The sequence below is a fragment of the Vitis vinifera genome, chromosome 1 (assembly GCF_030704535.1).
Source record: "Vitis vinifera cultivar Pinot Noir 40024 chromosome 1, ASM3070453v1".
NCBI classification, from domain to species: Eukaryota; Viridiplantae; Streptophyta; class Magnoliopsida; order Vitales; family Vitaceae; genus Vitis; species Vitis vinifera.
The window spans coordinates 25,314,094-25,331,236 of NC_081805.1; the positions used below are offsets into that span (position 1 = coordinate 25,314,094).

The following is a 17,143-nucleotide window of genomic DNA, read 5'->3' on the forward strand; positions in this document are numbered from 1 at the left end:
CATCCTCTTTCTAATGACTCAAACTAGGAGATTGATTACCCTATGCATTGTATTTAGGAACTTAATTGTAGTAAGGGAAGAGAAACAACTTATATTCATATGTATAGTTGAAGGGTCTAAAAATATGCCTCTTACTATAACATGATTTGAACATTTAAAGCAATATACTTTTAGTAAATCTAAGTCCAACAAGCCAACAATTCAATTTTTTTTTTGTAAATTTAAATCATTATTTTCAATTCAAGAAGTTAAGAAATAATATAATAAAATATAAGCATAAAAAGATTAATAGCTAACAAATATGTACGTAAACATGGATGGCCTTTCATTACGTTGCAATGAAATTCATCTTACCTTCTTTTTGCATAATGTTTATTATTTTGAAACCACATCACCCTCTGCAAAATAGCTGAATTCATTGTGATGATAATCATAACACACCAAAAATACAATGAAATAAAATAAATAAATAAATAAATAAACAAGGAAGAAAATAAAGGAAAAAGAATCGTAAGTGATGTAAGATATGTCACCTTTTCAGCCATGAACTCCATCTGTTTCCATCTTCCTTTTCAGACGAGCCACATTCACTGCAGCGAAGACATATAACCTATCTCTGGTTTCATCAATGAACCGGAAATAAGCCTGCCTCCAAGACTTCTTTAGAGCCAAACTGCCACATACAGCCCAAAATCCCACCGGAAAGCCCAATCCCATGCTTATGAAGAACCATGACAGGTCCCATTCATCTTCATCTTCCTCCTCATCTGTGTGATCTTGATCATTTAGAGTGGAGCAGTTGGTTGACAATGGAGGCCCACAAAGTCCCAGGTTCGCCTCATAAATGGATGGATCATTGAATGTCGAGAACTGGTTGGTTGTTGGAATTGGTCCTGACAGGAGGTTATGTGATAGGTTCAAATGGTTCAATGAGGTTATAGAAGACATGCTTGGAGGAATTGGACCTGAAAGGCAGTTGCATGAGAGGTCAAGAGTTTCTAGCCCTTGCATGGTTCCGATCTTCTCAGGTATCTTTCCAATCAATTGGTTTTGGGACAAATTCAAGGTACCCAGGGTCGAGAGATTTGTGATCTCTTCTGGGATCTCTCCCCAAATGTTATTGCTAGAAAGATCAATCAAATTCACAATTGACAGTATGCTATCAAATTCCATGTCTTGTCCCTTCACAACTAGCTCCATGCGCTCTGAATAGGCAAAATGACTCCCGGGGTTGTCATCAAATTCGATGTCTAATAAGGTCACAGAACGTAAAGCAGTCAAATTGCCTAAGCATTGTGGGATGGATCCTGATAAATTGTTAAGCGCAAGATCCAAAATGTGGAGATAAGAAAGCCCACACAGTTGTTCAGAATATCTCCTATCAACATGTTGCCTCGTAAACGAAGTTGCCTCAATGATGACATTTTTTCTCCAATCCATTTGGGTGTCTCGCCCGAAAACCTGTTATTTCCAAGATCAAGGGAGTGCAGCTCTGTGCAGTTTTGTAAGCTTTGAGAGAGTTTCCCAGAAAGATTGTTGTCGCCCAATATCAAGTTAAATAAAGATATTGAACACATCGAACTTGGAATCCCACCTGACAGTTTGTTCTTGGATAGATCTATGGTGTCAAGATTGTGCAAATCATTCCAATTCTTTGGAATCCTTCCAGAAAAATGATTGCTTGAGAGATCAATTTCGTTCAAATCCTTTAGTTTACTAATTGATGAAGGGATGCTGCCATTTAACAACTTACCAGAAATATCAAGGACTTCCAAACTCGATAATTCCCCGATGTTCAAGGGAATTGGACCAGAAAATAAATTGTTTCCCAGAAAGAGCTCTATCACATTAAACCAAAGTGGGAATCGGCCCACCAAGTGGTTGAAGCTTAAATCCACCTCGACTGCTTTTCGGCTAAAGGATAATGAGTTGGGAAGCTTTCCATACAATTGGTTTTTAGAAAGATCTAACCATGAAAAATCTAGTTTCCAAAGCCATTCTGGTATTGTATCTGAAATCCCCACATTTTTAAGAACTATTGTGTTAAGTCTTTTTTGAGTTCTAAGCCAGTTGGGGAACTTGGGAGATACATAGCAGTTGGAAATACGGATATACAAGAGGCTGAAAGGAGGAATCCATTCAGGTCTCACGTGAAAACGGAGAGACTGGTTTTTGGGTGATAAGTGTAAAGAGAAATACTCCAGTTTTGTAAGATTACTGAAATGAATTTCAGATATTACCCCTTCCCAAGCATTCCAATTAAGATACAACTCAGTCAGCTCTCTAAGTTGTCCAATACTTTCTGGAATCGTCCCATTCATTAGATTGAATGACAAGCTAAGTCTCTTCATCCGCAGCAAGTTTCCAATCCATGTTGGAATTGGACCTGAGATGGAGTTTTTTCTCAGATAAAGACTCTCTAAGTTGGTAAGGTGTTGAATTGAATTGGGGAAGGGACCAACAAAACTATTATAGCTCAAGTCCAGGGATTTTAAATTCTTAAAGAGCCCTAATGAATCTGGCAACTGACCACTGACTTGATTACCGCCCAAGTTTAACTCTTCCAAGGAATTATTAGTGCATGCTGATAATCGATTCAGGAATTCAATTCCTTCACCTCCAATACTATTGTATGAGAGATCTAAGGTCACCAAGTTGCGAAGGCATCGTAAGTTAACATGGGGAATCGGACCTTTAATTGTAGCACCATTTAAATAAAGATCTGTAAGGGTACTGATGTTAAACAACCAGCCAGGCAAAGTAGTGTTGAAATTGTTTCCGGAGAGATCAATGACCAAAGCAGAAGTCAAATTAACAAACGGATTGGAGTACTGAGGGAAGTGACTGAGTTCACAATGGGACAAATGTAATTCTAACAAAAATGGAAGCATGTTTACAGCTTGCATGCAATTTGAGGTTGCTTTACTAAGGTTCACATTCCCCAGATCAAGGTATTTTAAAGAAGAAAGACCAGAAAGCCAATTTAAATTAGAAACCCTCATTTGATATTCTCCTCCATGAAGGTCAAGATAACGTAACTGTGATAAATTTCCAAGAAGAGGAGGAATCATTCCACCTTTCAAATGAGCCCAAGAAATTTGGGATTGGAATTCCTTGAAAATCATTAAGACTTAGGTCCAGGTAAGTTAAATGTTTCAAGTCAAGTAAGGAATCACTTATCTCACCACCCAACGGTAAGAAGTCATGTTGTCTGAGGTCAACCTTGACAACATTTCCTGTTTGGTTGTTGCAATCCACACCTCTCCACTTGCAGCAAACAGCACCAACCCAGGAAGAAAGCCTACCTGAAGGATCTTTCAGACCATGTTTAAATTCAGGAAGCGCTTTCCGCTCTACCTCAATGCAAGCCATGTTGAGATCACTGTCATTAGAATTGATTGTAAGAGCTTCAACCATGAGAAACTTCAAAAACAGAGAAAGCAAAAGAATAAGGAGTGGAATGGTGGTTTTCCTACTTGCCATTGATGAATGCAAAGTTGCACAATTCTGAATTGATACCATATAAATAAATAAGATTAGAGTCTTGGTCTAATTTGTTTAACTATTTCAAGTCTTCATGCCATCTATAAATAAATGCAACAAAGACCCTTCAGCCATATATGGCCCATGTACTCCATCATATCTGCAATTAATTTTACATGTCACTTCTGACCATAATTTTATCCTTCTCTTTCTTCATAACATCTTACGGCTATTGAAACATGTATTATTAAAGAATCTAGACGGCAATAAAAGCATAATTTATGCCCAAAAATACCCACAAAGTAATGGCATATTATATGATTCAAGTGTCTAAAGCTCTATGCTATGTAAGTGGAGTATTATCTTTTAAAAATATTTCTTGAATGAGCCACCATCATCACAAACTTGTTAAAATATGATCACCTTAAAACTTGAAAGTGATCCAAATAATGGATGTTTTCACTGTTTTTTTTTTTCTCTCTTTCAAAAATGTGATTTTTTTTTTTTTTTTGAGAAATCGTTTCATTTTTTCTATCATGCTAATCCTTAAATTATATTAATCAATGAGCATTTGGCACACTAATTCTATTTACATTGGATTCAGTTTCAATCCTTCTCAATGTTAATACATTTTTAATTTTGAAAAATATATGATGCACGATAATCTAAACAAAGAATAATTTTTTCTCTATTTTATTGATCTAATAGATTGATTTAGAAAATATGTTAGGCCAATACTAGTGTTTCAAATTTACAAATTTTTTTAAAGGATTGGATCAAGGTTCAATCACAATTGGATCACACATTTCTCTTGTCCATGAGTAAATTAAGCTCACAATATTAATTACCAAGTTTTTGAAATATGAAAATGTAGTCCAAAGAAAAAGAAAAAGAATCTTCTTTTTATTCTTTTTTTATTTTTTATTTAAATGGAAAAAGCTTTATTTATTTATTTGCTTTTACATGGAGTAGACTAAAGAGTAATGGCTTTGTTTTAGTCAAGAGTCAAGATATCACAAAAATCCTTTAAGTCATTGTCTAAAGAAAAACAATCACCAAGAAAATAAATTTAAATAATATTTTAATGTATGACGTACCTATTTTATCTAAAAAAACATTTTTAGACTCTTGCTAGAGTTTTCTCATATGAACCATTTACTAAGTTTAACATGGATTGCGTAGGAAGTATAATTAATTGAAGAAAACTATATGAAACTTCCTACTCCATGTTAAGTATTATATATGTTGAAAATAAAATAGAAATTTAAGTAATATTCTAATGTATGATGTATATAATTTATCTAAAAAAATATTCTGAAACTCCTACCAAAATTTTCTCATGTGGACTGTTTACTAAGTCTAATATGGATCATGTACGAAGAATAATTAATTGAAGGAAACTACATGAAACTTTCTACTCCATGTTAAGTATTATATATGGTGAAAATAAAATATAAATTTAAATAATGTTTTAATGTATGATGTATATATTAAAAAAAAATTAAATAAAACATTTTTTGACTTTTGCTAAAATTTTCTCATGCGGACTATTTACTAAGTCTAATATGGATCATGTTGAAGATAAGTACATGAAACTTCCTACTCCATGTTAAGCATTATATATGGTGAAAATAAAATAGAATTTTAAATAATGTTTTAACATATGATGTATGCATGTATTAAAAAAAAACATCTTTTGACTCTTGCCAAAATTTTCTCTTGTGGACCGTTAACTAAGTCTAATATGGATAGTGTAGGAAGAATAATTAATTGAAGGAAGGTACATGAAACTTTCTACTCCATGTTAAGTATTATATATGGTGAAAATAAAATAGAAATTTAAATAATATTTTAATGTATGATGCATGTATTAAAAATAGAAAATCAAAAACATTTTTTGACTTTTGCCAAAATTTTCTCATGTCGTTTACTAAGTCTAATATGGATCGTGTAGGAAGAATAATTAATTGAAGGAAGGTACATGAAACTTCCTATTTTAAGTATTATATATGGTGAAAATAAAATAAAATTTTAAATAATATTTTAATGTATGATGTATGTATTAAAAAAAAACATTTTTTGACTTTTGCCAAAATTTTCTCATGTGGACCATTTACATGGTTTAATATGGATCGTGTAATAAGAAAAATCAATATTTTCAAAATCAGATCGGCCATTGAAGTAGAAAAGTTACCGATTCATGGTTCACTAGTCAAACCGACGGTCGAACCGATGATGTCATAAATATATAATTTATAAATTATTAAAATTTAAAATAATTATAAAAATAAAAATAATAATTTATATATCATTTTAAAATTAAAATTTTATTTGAAAATCAAAAAATTAGTTTCAAATTAGAAATTCAAATTAAAATCATAATTTTAATTTTAATTTTGAAATTTTGAAATTTATTTTTAAATCAAAAAATTATTTTAAAATCATAATTTATTTAAAATTGTGATGTTTTGATTAATTTAAATTAAAATCATAAGTTTTAAAAATCATAAAGTAAAAAAATAATAAATATAAAAGAAAATAAATTATAATTAGATGAGGTAAATAAATAAATAAATCAATCTAGAAAGGAAGGGAAGAAATGGTGGCCCAAAATGGGAAGAATGAAGGATTGGGAGGAGGTGGTTTTCAGATGGGGGTGGGACTTCTAGTGGGGAAGGGTTTTCGCCGCAAGGGGATAGGGGGTTTTGCCACTGAGGGAGCGACGTCTAACCGACCAGTGGCCGATGACAGCAACTCGGTGTCGATGATAATAGGAGGTAGTAGCTAGGGCAACCGTGCGAGAGGGGTTGTTGGGAAGAAAAAAAAATGATTGAACCGGATGATTCGGAGGGAATCGTTTGGTTAGTCCAGTTTGTCAATCAAACTGTCAGTTCAATCGATCCAATTCTGATTTGACTACCTTCCAACCTAATAGACCAAACCGAATAGAAATTGTTACTGACTGGCGATCGAACCGATTAGACCAACCAGTCCGAATCGATTTTTAAAAACATGAGAATAATTAATTGAAGAAAGCTACATGAAACTTCTTACTCCATGTTAAGTATTATGGTGAAAATAAATATAAATTTAAATAATGTTTTAAGTATGATGCATGTATTTTATCTTTAAAAAAAAAAAAATAGTGTCTTGCAAGAATTTTCTCTTGTGGATCATTTACTAATTCTAACATGGATTGTGTACGAAGTATAATTACTTAAGGAAGCAAAATGAAACTTCATACTCCACGTTAAGTATTATGGCCAAATATATATATATATATATATCATGAAAATTTATTTTATTATATATATAAAGGGCTAGAAAAATGCATATATAGTGGGTGTCATTTTTTTTTGTTTAAAATATGAATACACCTGAATTTGACTTAATCTAAATAAAATTGAATGTTATTAAGTGTTTAAATTATGTGTTTTTACTAATATTTGAAGTATTAAGCTTATTTATTTTTTACATATTAAATATATATATATATATATATATATATATATATATATATAATTACTATATTTTATTATTTTAGTTTTAAAATTAATAATATAAAAACATTAATTTAATATATTTTTAAATATTCCAAACTATCATAATTTATCACCATAATAAAAAATTTATAATAATTAATTATATAATTAGTAGGCAATTAACAAATAGATTTCTAGTTATGTTTGGTTGTTAAGAAAATATTAAAAAATTTCTAAGTTAAAACTTATTTTTATATAACCTATCTTTGGAGAAAGAAGGGGTGAAGGTTTTAATGAATTTGAAAACTATATATTTAGATTTTGATACGTTTTCCTAAATTCAAAATTCTGAAATTAAAAAATTGACCTAAAAAATATTCATAAAAATATTTTTATTCTAGTGAATAATTGGTGAGTGTAAATTAGGAGTGTAAGTTCAAATGTATAACCCACCAAACCAACTTCAAACCTGTCCAATCTAGTTGGGTTTGTTCATTTTGGCTTTTCATAGCAATTCATGAGAATATTTTTATTCTAAATTATCTTGATAAACAATAGAGAAAATAAATAAAAACAAATTTAAGTCATACTCATATTTTTTTATGACAAATTTACTAATTCATGGTAGATTAATTTATTATTCTAATTACACAATGTTTAAGTAGTTTAATTTTTTATTTTAAAAAACAAGAAATATCTAAAAATTTTAAAAATAAATTTAGTTTATTTTGAAGGAGGAATTAGATTTGAATATTATAATAAATTTAATAGTTGAAAAAAATGAAATTTTATTTTCTCAAAAAATTTCACTATTCCTCTTAAAATAAAATTATCTCTGAAAAGTAATAACCTAAAAAACAAACCATCATAAAAATATATTAATTATATTACATGGAAGTTATGTTTTAAAGAAATAATATCAATATAAATTCCAAATTTTGAAGTTATTTCTTTAATAAATAACTTAAAAGTTTGATAATTAAATTGAAATTATCTTTTGAAGAAATTTCCCATTTTACTTTTCACAATTTCCTACAAAGTAAGAAATTATTTTTCAATTATCATATTTTAAAAAATATTATATTTTGTTCAAAATCCCCAAGGAATAGATCCATTGAATATTATTTCACACGTGTTTATTGTTCACCAAATTTTCAATTATCAAATTAATTAATGTAATGAAAATTATTGAAATATTACTTCTTGTTTTTTTAATCTAACAAGTACCTTATGTGCATAGATTAGGGTATTTTTATATACCCAGAAAAAGAACACCTTGTTGGTCCAGTTAAACAGTTCAAATTGCTTGCCTTTTTTTTGTAGTGTCTAAAATGATGGTTGTTTGCAATTCAGATGTTGCTTTCGATTTGTTCTCTGTTGATGTACAAGACGACTGAAGCAAGTATGAGACAACTGCAATGAACTGAACCCAAAAGTAGGTCATGAGTCAAGTTTTGCATTTTTATGTGTGGGGGCAGACCCTTTCTGTCTCTCTCTCTAATCTCTATCTCTCTCTTCAATCCTAAAATGGACAAAAAAGAAAGGTCCAAAACATGCTTTCAATTGAAAAGAAGAAATCTCTCTCTATGTCTCTCTATCTCTCTCTTCAATCCTAAAATGGACAAGAAAGAAAGGTCCAAAACATGACGGCCCTCAATTGAAAAGAAGAAAAAACAAAGACTCAACTTTTATATTGTTTGAATGCAATCACACTCGTGGATTTTCTAATGTTTTGATTCTATTCTAATCGAGCACTTACCAATTTTGATAATTAAAGAAGACAAATTTTCCATTATTAAAGTTTAGGAGTGAAAGTGTGGACAATTACCCTGGTTTGATTCGTTCAATTTTAAGTATAAAATCAAATCAAATCAAATCAGTCTTACATGCTTTTATGTATGAATGAAGAATTGAACAAGTTAGTTACCAAATCTTTAAAGTTTAGTCTTGCCGACATGAGAGAAAAAACAAAATTCCTTGTCTTGTCCACATGTTGTGGACAACTTGTTTGAATGAGGAATCCATATGTCACCAATTAAGCTCTAAGGTCACTGTCCCAAGGAAAGGTTCGAGAAAAGAAAATGATGAAAAATTCAAATGGTGGTTTAATATATAATATATAATTTATTATTATTATTACTTTATTTTATTTTAAGATGAGAGGTTCTTCAAGCAAGTGTATTAGGCCAATTTCTTCTTTTGTTACATCATTTATTTATAAAAAAAGATAGATATTTAAAATAAAATACATTCATATAAGATAATAAATATGAAAATAATATAGGAAAAAAAATACACTAAGATAATAAACAACCATTGGAAGTAAAATTTTATTTTGCTTATATATGGTATATCTTATTTAATAATAAATACTATAATATAATTATTTAATAAATTTAGAAATATTAATATATTTATGTTTTATTGTTATAATATGGCAAAGATAGAAACGCATTTTGATTATTTGTATTTTTTAATTTTATGATGATTAAATTATAATATTATAATTTGTTTTCTTCTACTTTCGTGAAATCAAATATAGGAAAAGTACTCTTAGACATTTCAAAGCGATGATTGTTGATTTTAAACAAGATAAAAAACATTAATAGTTTGTCAAAAATTGTTATTCGATTTTCTATTTGCAACATGAAGATCCAAAAAATTCTTAGTTCCTATAATGTTTGAACATATCTTTACCATTTTTTTCTTCTTGATCTAACAACAAGCTTGACTGCACAAAAGTGATGAGGGTGATGTTCTTCCTATGCTCTCCTCTCCCTTTTTAACTTTTATATCCCCCCTCAACAGTATAGTTTTAAGGTATATCACTTTAATCCTGATGGACTAAAGGCCCATAATTTATCTCAATGGGTCAAAGTGAAGCCATGGGCCTCTTCACAGTACATTAAATTGATTATGGCCCAAAACAATACCCATGCACAACCAAATATAGTTTACAATATACCTAGTTCACAGTACATGAAATCGTTTCTCCAACTACATTGCTACCATCACTGACGTCCTCATCACTAACGAGGCCTAGACTCCGATTCTCTCTTTTCTTCTCCGAAATACTCTTGTGTATTTCAAATTCGGAGCCAAAATCTGGTCAAAGAGAAACAACAACCCTAAATTCAGCCCGATCGACCAGCTATTGATGAGAGGTCTTTAAAGATTGTAGTCTTCTTCGCTTCACAGTGAAGAAATGCATAGTCGGGGACCGAATCACCGGCTATCTGGTTCGGCTTTCAGATCTCAAGTTTCGGTTCTCATGCTAGCCATGTTGACACCATGGCATGGATTTACGTCGTCGGCCGGTGAGTTCTGGCACTGTTTCATGTTGTGAATTGATTTTTGTTTCTTAGCTGTAATAGTGCTTTATGGTGTGGTTAATTTCATTTATTTAGGTTTTTGTTTTGTGATGCTTTGATTTTGATTATAATTGGTCTATTTTTTTCAAAAAAAAAAATTGTTTTTGTGGAAATCTGTTTTCGGTAGGCTACGGCTGGATTATGAGAATGGGGCTTATTTGATTAAAGAGCTGGATAGGAGAACTAGTCAGGTGTTATCTTTACTTTTATGTATTACCATTTGTTATTCAATTGTAGCTTCAAATTTTCTTCCCCACAGTTTGTTAATGCATTTTTTGGGACTATTTTGTTATCGAGATTAAATTATAGAATTATAATGATACAAAGGGGGTCTTGACATTGTATGGAACCAGAATCAGTCCATCATGGTTTAAATTAATTACATGTTCTATAGCATTACATTACAATGCCAAATAAATTAGTGATTTGCATGAGCTCATGCCTTTTTCTTTCTTTCTTTCTGTTTTTGTCTTTTTTTTTTCTTTTATTGAAACTATTTGAGATGATACCAGCCTATTTTCTTTTTTTGAAATTAATCATTCAGAGTAATTGACTAGATAATGGGTTTTTCCATTTTAATGGTTTTTGTGTGCAATCAGCCAATGACACACTGAAAATTATAGCATGCAGGTAAATAACTTATACCTATCCTTCCTTTATGTGGGGTTCTTTTTTTGGGGCTTTTGTTATAATAGACAAAATATAATCTAAAGGTCATGGTGATGGTTCTTTTATTTTATAGGGAACAACACAAGAAGTTAGCAGCCCTTGAGATGGAGCTAGCGGCATCACAACAGGAAGATTTTGCCTCAAAGAACTTGTTAGAAAATAAGGGGACTCCTCCCAAGAAAAGGCTTTTAGCTGTTGTTGGAATTATTACAAAGTTTGGCCACAAGAACAATAGAGATGCAATCTGTAAGGGCATGGATGCCAACTGGTAGAATGCCCTTCTTTTTATAAGTTTCGCTCTTTATTCTTTGTATTATTTACATAGAGAATGACCCAGTTGGCACTTAACACATTGACATTTCTGTTATAAGCATATAAGGGATAAAAATAGGAGGCTCGTAGGCTGAACTCTTATTAACATGAAAACTTTTAGTGAACTGCCATTTCTCATCTATTCTTTTTTCATTGTCTTGTTTATTTTCTCAGTTTGCAATGGTCATTTTCAATAGTTTGCAAACTCCATCAACCAATTTGAAAAGCCTTGGAGCTAACAAGTACAAATTATGAGAAACTAAAATCTCGTTTCTCTAGGATTTTTCTAAAGTTGCTCAAATGAATGGAAAGCAGAAAACTATCAAGAAGCCCTACCACTGCCTTGCACCCTCTATACCCCTATTTACAAAAAAATTGGAGTTTGTCTTTAATGTAATAAGGGAGACAATAGTTTGCATAATAATGGAACATGATGTAATATTGTGATTCACTACTGCAAAAAATAATATTAACATAACTTATGTGCTAAATTACACTTACATGCTTGGCACAAAAGTATGTTATTCTTCATTTGAGAACATTACTTATGTTATTCTTCATTTGAGAACATTACTTTAAACCTTATATGTTAGCATCACTTTTGCCATAACTAATCTTTTTTTCTTTCTCCTTATCCAAGACAATGCATATCGAGTGATTGATACTTAAGTTAATAGCCTTAGCACCCACATGAGGTGAAGTTTGAATCCAGAATTTCCTAATAGTCTTAATACGCTTCCTCAAGCGTGTTCAAACTTAAGACGTCAATGTTAAACCACCACTTTGCCCAAAACTTTTAAGTTACGCAGTAATAGGCCAGCAATGGGATATTAAGGCGACTGACAGGTAGGCTAATAGCTTGAGCAATTCTCTTATAATGTTTAATGGTTTAAATGTTGACGATTAAAACACTTACAAAAGCATGATGACTTACCCATCCTTTTCATACAGATACTCTGGAAGCAACTCTTGCTACTCATTTGAATAAGCCTCGAGTTTATATTGGGTGTATGAAATCAGGCGAAGTTTTCTCAAAAGTTGAGTATAATCAAAGTTTTTTTTCTCTATTGATGAGAAAACGAGTTGTTTATGATATTCTACTTTCATATATTGTATTATCTTTTCATATTGTCTGAATTATGTAGGATCCACAAGTGGTAAGAACCAGATTGGTAGAAATTTGGTGATGGAAAATCATGAGTATTTCTGTGTTGATTTCATCTTGTCTCTTATATTAGGATAAGTAATTATTACTTTCTAGTTATGTTAACTAGTCAAGAAGTCTCTTAGCATCTCTGAATTCATCTGATAGGTGATAGAAGTCCCAATGAACAACTAGGGCATTGTCCCATAAGAGGCTTGCTTGATAGAGAGAAGTTTTTTAGGCATTCAAACAATTTATCATTCCATCATATTCTTGTCATCTATTACACTTAATTTGCCTACCCTTGCACCCATATTTTAACCATCTCAACTCTAATTTGTGTCGAGGTATCCTAGAGTCTGCATAGGGATGCCTTCTCGGGAAGTCAGGCTTACATTGGTTGAAGATACATTTAGCAAATTTATATGCTGGTGGAGTGGACAAGTTATCATATGAGGGTTAGGTAGCATTTACTGAGAATCATTTGGAAGATATCTTTGAGTCCGCAGATAAACCTCTGGAAGGAAGACGTTGGTGATTGTCTGTCGAGGATCCTTTTCAATGCTTGGCAGCGTGTATTAATCTATCAAATGCATTAAGAAGCTCCCCTCCAGAGACTACCATTTCACACATGCCTGTCCACTAGGTACTTCATTCTTAGCATGGTCACATTCAAACTGAGAAATGTTTACCAAGTGAAATCAAATTAATCCCACCTCCTCCCTAGTCTACCCAATCCCACAATAAAAAAGAAATCTCAAAACTAGCTTTTATTGGAATTGTGTTCTATGCATAGTCATATCATTTGTTGCCCTATGTATTTTGTATAAACTCCTCCAAGCATATAGCTCCTCTGCATTTACACATGGAAAATGACAATCATATGATTGTACATATCCTTCAGAGTACCCCATTTGTTACCCCATTATTAGGAGCAAAAATAATGGATCGACCACTTCTTTCATAGCCCTGTCTTATGTTTGTGCTATCCTGCTATAGTATGCTTGAGAGGATAACAAACATTTCCCTGACTTTACTTTTGTTTTCATATTAAATGCTTAGATTCAGGTCATTTGTTTATCCAAACTTAATCTATGATTGTATTGTTCTATGTTTTTCAAGGATGGCTCTTGCAATGGCTTACAACACCATGCTGCCCTTGGAAGGGACAAGTTAGTGGAATTTTCTGTTTTTGGTTGATTGTTGTGGAATTCTGATTATGTGATATGGAAGCATGGTTTTTGATTAGTTAGACAGTTTTTCACTCTTTTTCTGCTTTGAGGCTAAATGTGTCTCAGCTTTGATCTTCTCTCTTTTTGATAGAAAAAAGGAACTTTGTTAAGGAAAGATGGTAAAAGGATGAGGAGTTGGAAATTGAAACCCAAGAAAGAAACCAAACTTTGTTTGAGTTTAGTGCAGTTTATTTAATTTGATTTTTCAAGTAATTTCAAAGTTTGGTTGTTTCAAGAAAGGGGATTATCATCGGTATTTGGCAAGTTCAAAGGCTAGGGCAGCAAATCAGTCTCTAAAGAGTGAATTTTAGTTAGACCTTAGTATTGGAGGAGATAAATTATTATTTATTTATTTATTTATTGAAGTTTCCTTGTTCTTTGGCAATAGAACTTTGTATTGGGGATTATTATTTGATTATGCAGTTTGGATACATATACATATTTGGATTATGCAATATTGGAAATTATAATTTTGTTGCTTCAACTGCCTATCAAGAAAAATAATTTTGTTGCTTCAACTAAAGTTTTATATATGTAATAGAAAATATATACTGGAAAAAGTGGTAGGACCTCTTCAATTTTGAAATGAGAATTTTAATTAAAATATTTGAAAAAAAAATATTCAAGACTTCAGCTCTGGCCAAATATAAGTTGTGTCCACTTAATAACCTATGGCAGCGGACAAGAAAAAGTGGCATCCATATGAAGCCCTATAATTGCGGCTGACAAAAGGTCATGTCTATAATACTATATAGTATTAAATTCTGTAGATGTCACACCTTCATAGCAGCAACTATCAGCTCTCCCAACCACATATAGAGCTTTTAGTTGAGGAAAAAACATGAGCGCGGGGATAGCTTCACAACTTCTTGTGTTTTTTACTGGTGGCTGCAACTATAGGATTTATCTGCATTCCTATGGCCTTCGCAGCTATGAACTTAACTTCTTGTAGCGTGTAACACTCTTGCCTCGTGTACGATTGCATGAACTTGCAACACATGTACTGCACAACTCTTTGTTAATGGTTATAAAAAATATTTTTCTATTTTTGAGAATTGAAAATAAGAAAATCTTGTTTGACAATAAGAAAATAGTAAACAATTTTTTATTTTTAAAAACAGAAAAGTTTTTGTTCTTAAAAAAAAAAAAAAAGATTTTTATAAGAACATATTTTAGTTGTTTTTAATTGTTTTCTAAGATTATTTTTTAAAAAAATAATAAGATAAATATGAAGAATAATTAAAAATAAAATGCTATCTACAAAACTTTTTTTTAAAAAAAAATATTTGAAAGCAAAAAATAGATTAAAAATATTTCAAAATTCTCAAACAAGCTTTTATCATATAAATATTAGAGAATTGTTTTTTAAAACTGTTTTCAAAAACTATTTTTTTTTTTTAGAATAGTTTTCAAAATAATTTCTAAACTAACTTAAAGTACGTTTGACAATGATTTTAGGAAACGTTTTTAATTTTTTTATAACTTAAAAGATGAAAATTTTTTAGTATTAATTATAAAAATTAGAAGCCTTTCTAAAATCACTACTAAATAAACTCTAATTCTCTCTACTGGAGGCTTGTAGGGGCTTTTATAATTTGTCTACCAATCATGTTAGACATGTGGTAACCATGTTATGAGATTTTGGGATAGCATCATCTAGTTTGCACTTGTATGTAGTTAATTTTTGTTTTTAAAAATAAAAAATGAAACTAACTTCGATATAAAATATAATTTTTTTTTAAACTTACGTTACTTCAAATTTGAAAATTTATAGTGATTTTTAAAGATATAAGGTGAGTTTATACTTTTGATATAAAAATTTCTACTAAAAAATATTACTATTTTTTGTTGTAAAAAAAATGTATAAAAAAAAGTCAATATATAAATAATAAAAGCTGAAAGAACATTTTCAATGCATAGATTATCTTAAGGGTTCAAATGTGGGCTAAGTCTAAAACTTAATATTAAATCTTCTCTCATTCAAATAATAGTATTTATAAATAATAGAATATCCTAAATAAATATAGTTATGGACAAATATTTCAAACAGATTTCTCAAATATTAATATCAAAAGAAAATTTCATTAACCATGACGAGCTCCCTGTTTCAATCTAAAACATGTATATAAACATAATTAACTTTAATTTAAACAAGATTTAGATTTATATTATGGACAATATAGTAAACCTAAAAGATGATCATAAGTTTCTTATTTCATGACTTCAATTAATAGAAAAAATATTTACAAGCTCAATTTTGTTGGAATTTTATTCAATTCATTCTAGTTTGAGACTTTGTATATTTTCTGTAACTTACCCTCCATTAAAGATACAAAATTATTTAGAGTTAACTAGAGATTGGATAGCACAAGTATAGAGAGTTATGAAAAGAATAATAACTTTTAATTAAAAAGATTCAGGAGATCGAGTGCTCAAGCACTTGAATATAGCTTTCATGGCTTAGAGCACTCAAGTATTGCTTGGAAGTACCCAATAACAAGCAATCAAGTGCACTTACCTCGTGCTTGAGTACTCAAAAGTGGGGTTTCCAAAAAATAAGTTTGCATACAACACTCCCTAAGAAAAACAATGATTGCATACATATATATGATCCATGGTTTAAGTAAAACATTTCTTATATTTATAATAAGTTTATTTTAGAGTGTTGTTATTATATTATACCACTGTTGTTAGGCCATATTTTGCTAAATCAAATGAAGAGAAAACACATTATTTGATAAATATTTTACAATTAGAGATAAAGTTTGAAATCTCAATAAATACAAATATATCGGTACTTAGATTTTATGGATATATAAAAAATATTGAATAAATATCGGTGGATATTTTGACAAAAATATAGATCTTGTTTTAAAATTCATGAAAATACTTAAAAAAACTTTAAAAAAAATGATAAAATAAAGAATAATACACATATTAAAGTTATTTTGTATGCTTAAATTCCTTTAATATATTCGCATTTATTTATTTTTAAATTTTAAAAATACTTTTATTGAAAGATGTTTTATCATATTTTAAATAAAAATTAAATTGATTTATATAAAATATTCAAAACCATTACCCAATAAAGACGCCTTTTGTGGGAGAAGTATTCACCGTCATCCATGCAAATCAAACCCACCTTTGATCTTTATTCACAATTTCATATATTATATATATGTCTACTAAACTTATGTATATATATATATGTATATATGGGTTTATACATGTGGATGTGTGAATGAAAAGTTGGAAAATAGTCTCTATTGTTCTTTATTGAAGAACGATAGCTAGGGTTTCTATTCGTCTCTCATTCTCTGTATTGTTTTGTTTCTCTTTCTTAGGGACTTACCTTTGTTTGTGAATCGGAACCTATGCTCAATTAGCTTAAGAATTACCCAGTAGTTTGTTTGAATCGGGGGGAGTTTGGGTGGGAGAGTCTAAGGTTTG

The 17,143-nt window shown here is 30.3% G+C and overlaps 2 protein-coding genes across 9 annotated transcripts; one reads left to right on the forward strand and one right to left on the reverse strand.

Annotated features, from left to right (window-relative positions):
- Positions 1-537: 537 nt before the first annotated feature.
- On the reverse strand, positions 538-3,483 carry LOC132253824 (receptor-like protein 33). The gene is made up of 2 exons (XM_059737055.1): positions 3,223-3,483; positions 538-1,461 (listed from the first exon to the last, which is right to left on the reverse strand). The coding sequence occupies exons 1-2, from the start codon at positions 3,481-3,483 to the stop codon at positions 538-540; spliced, it is 1,185 nt and encodes a 394-aa protein (XP_059593038.1).
- A 6,444-nt stretch (positions 3,484-9,927) lies between these two features.
- Positions 9,928-13,906, forward strand: LOC100259196 (hydroxyproline O-galactosyltransferase HPGT1). Of its 8 annotated transcripts, none has more exons than XR_002030793.2 (5): positions 9,928-10,282; positions 10,464-10,527; positions 10,881-10,966; positions 11,079-11,273; positions 12,269-13,906. XR_002030793.2 is itself a non-coding variant. In XM_019222020.2 (4 exons), exons 1-4 carry the CDS (start codon positions 10,171-10,173, stop codon positions 12,451-12,453), a joined length of 501 nt encoding a protein of 166 aa, XP_019077565.1. In that variant the 5' UTR covers positions 9,928-10,170; the 3' UTR covers positions 12,454-13,906. The 8 variants fall into 8 exon arrangements, 2 of the variants coding, with proteins under 2 accessions (XP_019077565.1, XP_010655709.1); XR_002030792.2 differs by lacking the exon at positions 10,464-10,527 and having other exon boundaries at positions 10,936-10,966; positions 11,079-11,251; positions 12,269-13,107; positions 13,584-13,906; XR_009464599.1 differs by having other exon boundaries at positions 9,929-10,282; positions 10,936-10,966; positions 11,079-11,251.
- The last annotated feature ends 3,237 nt before the right edge of the window (positions 13,907-17,143 follow it).

Excerpts from the sequence above, each read along its gene's own strand:
- LOC132253824 (XM_059737055.1), bottom strand. The coding sequence starts at position 3,483 with ATGGCAAGTAGGAAAACCACCATTCCACTCCTTATTCTTTTGCTTTCT. Across the intron at positions 1,462-3,222 it reads AAACAGGAAATGTTGTCAAG|GTTTTCGGGCGAGACACCCA; the intron begins GTTGACCTCAGA and ends TGGAAATAACAG.
- LOC100259196 (XM_019222020.2), top strand. The coding sequence starts at position 10,171 with ATGCATAGTCGGGGACCGAATCACCGGCTATCTGGTTCGGCTTTCAGA. Across the intron at positions 10,967-11,078 it reads CTGAAAATTATAGCATGCAG|GGAACAACACAAGAAGTTAG; the intron begins GTAAATAACTTA and ends TTTATTTTATAG. Across the intron at positions 11,252-12,268 it reads GAACAATAGAGATGCAATCT|ATACTCTGGAAGCAACTCTT; the intron begins GTAAGGGCATGG and ends CTTTTCATACAG.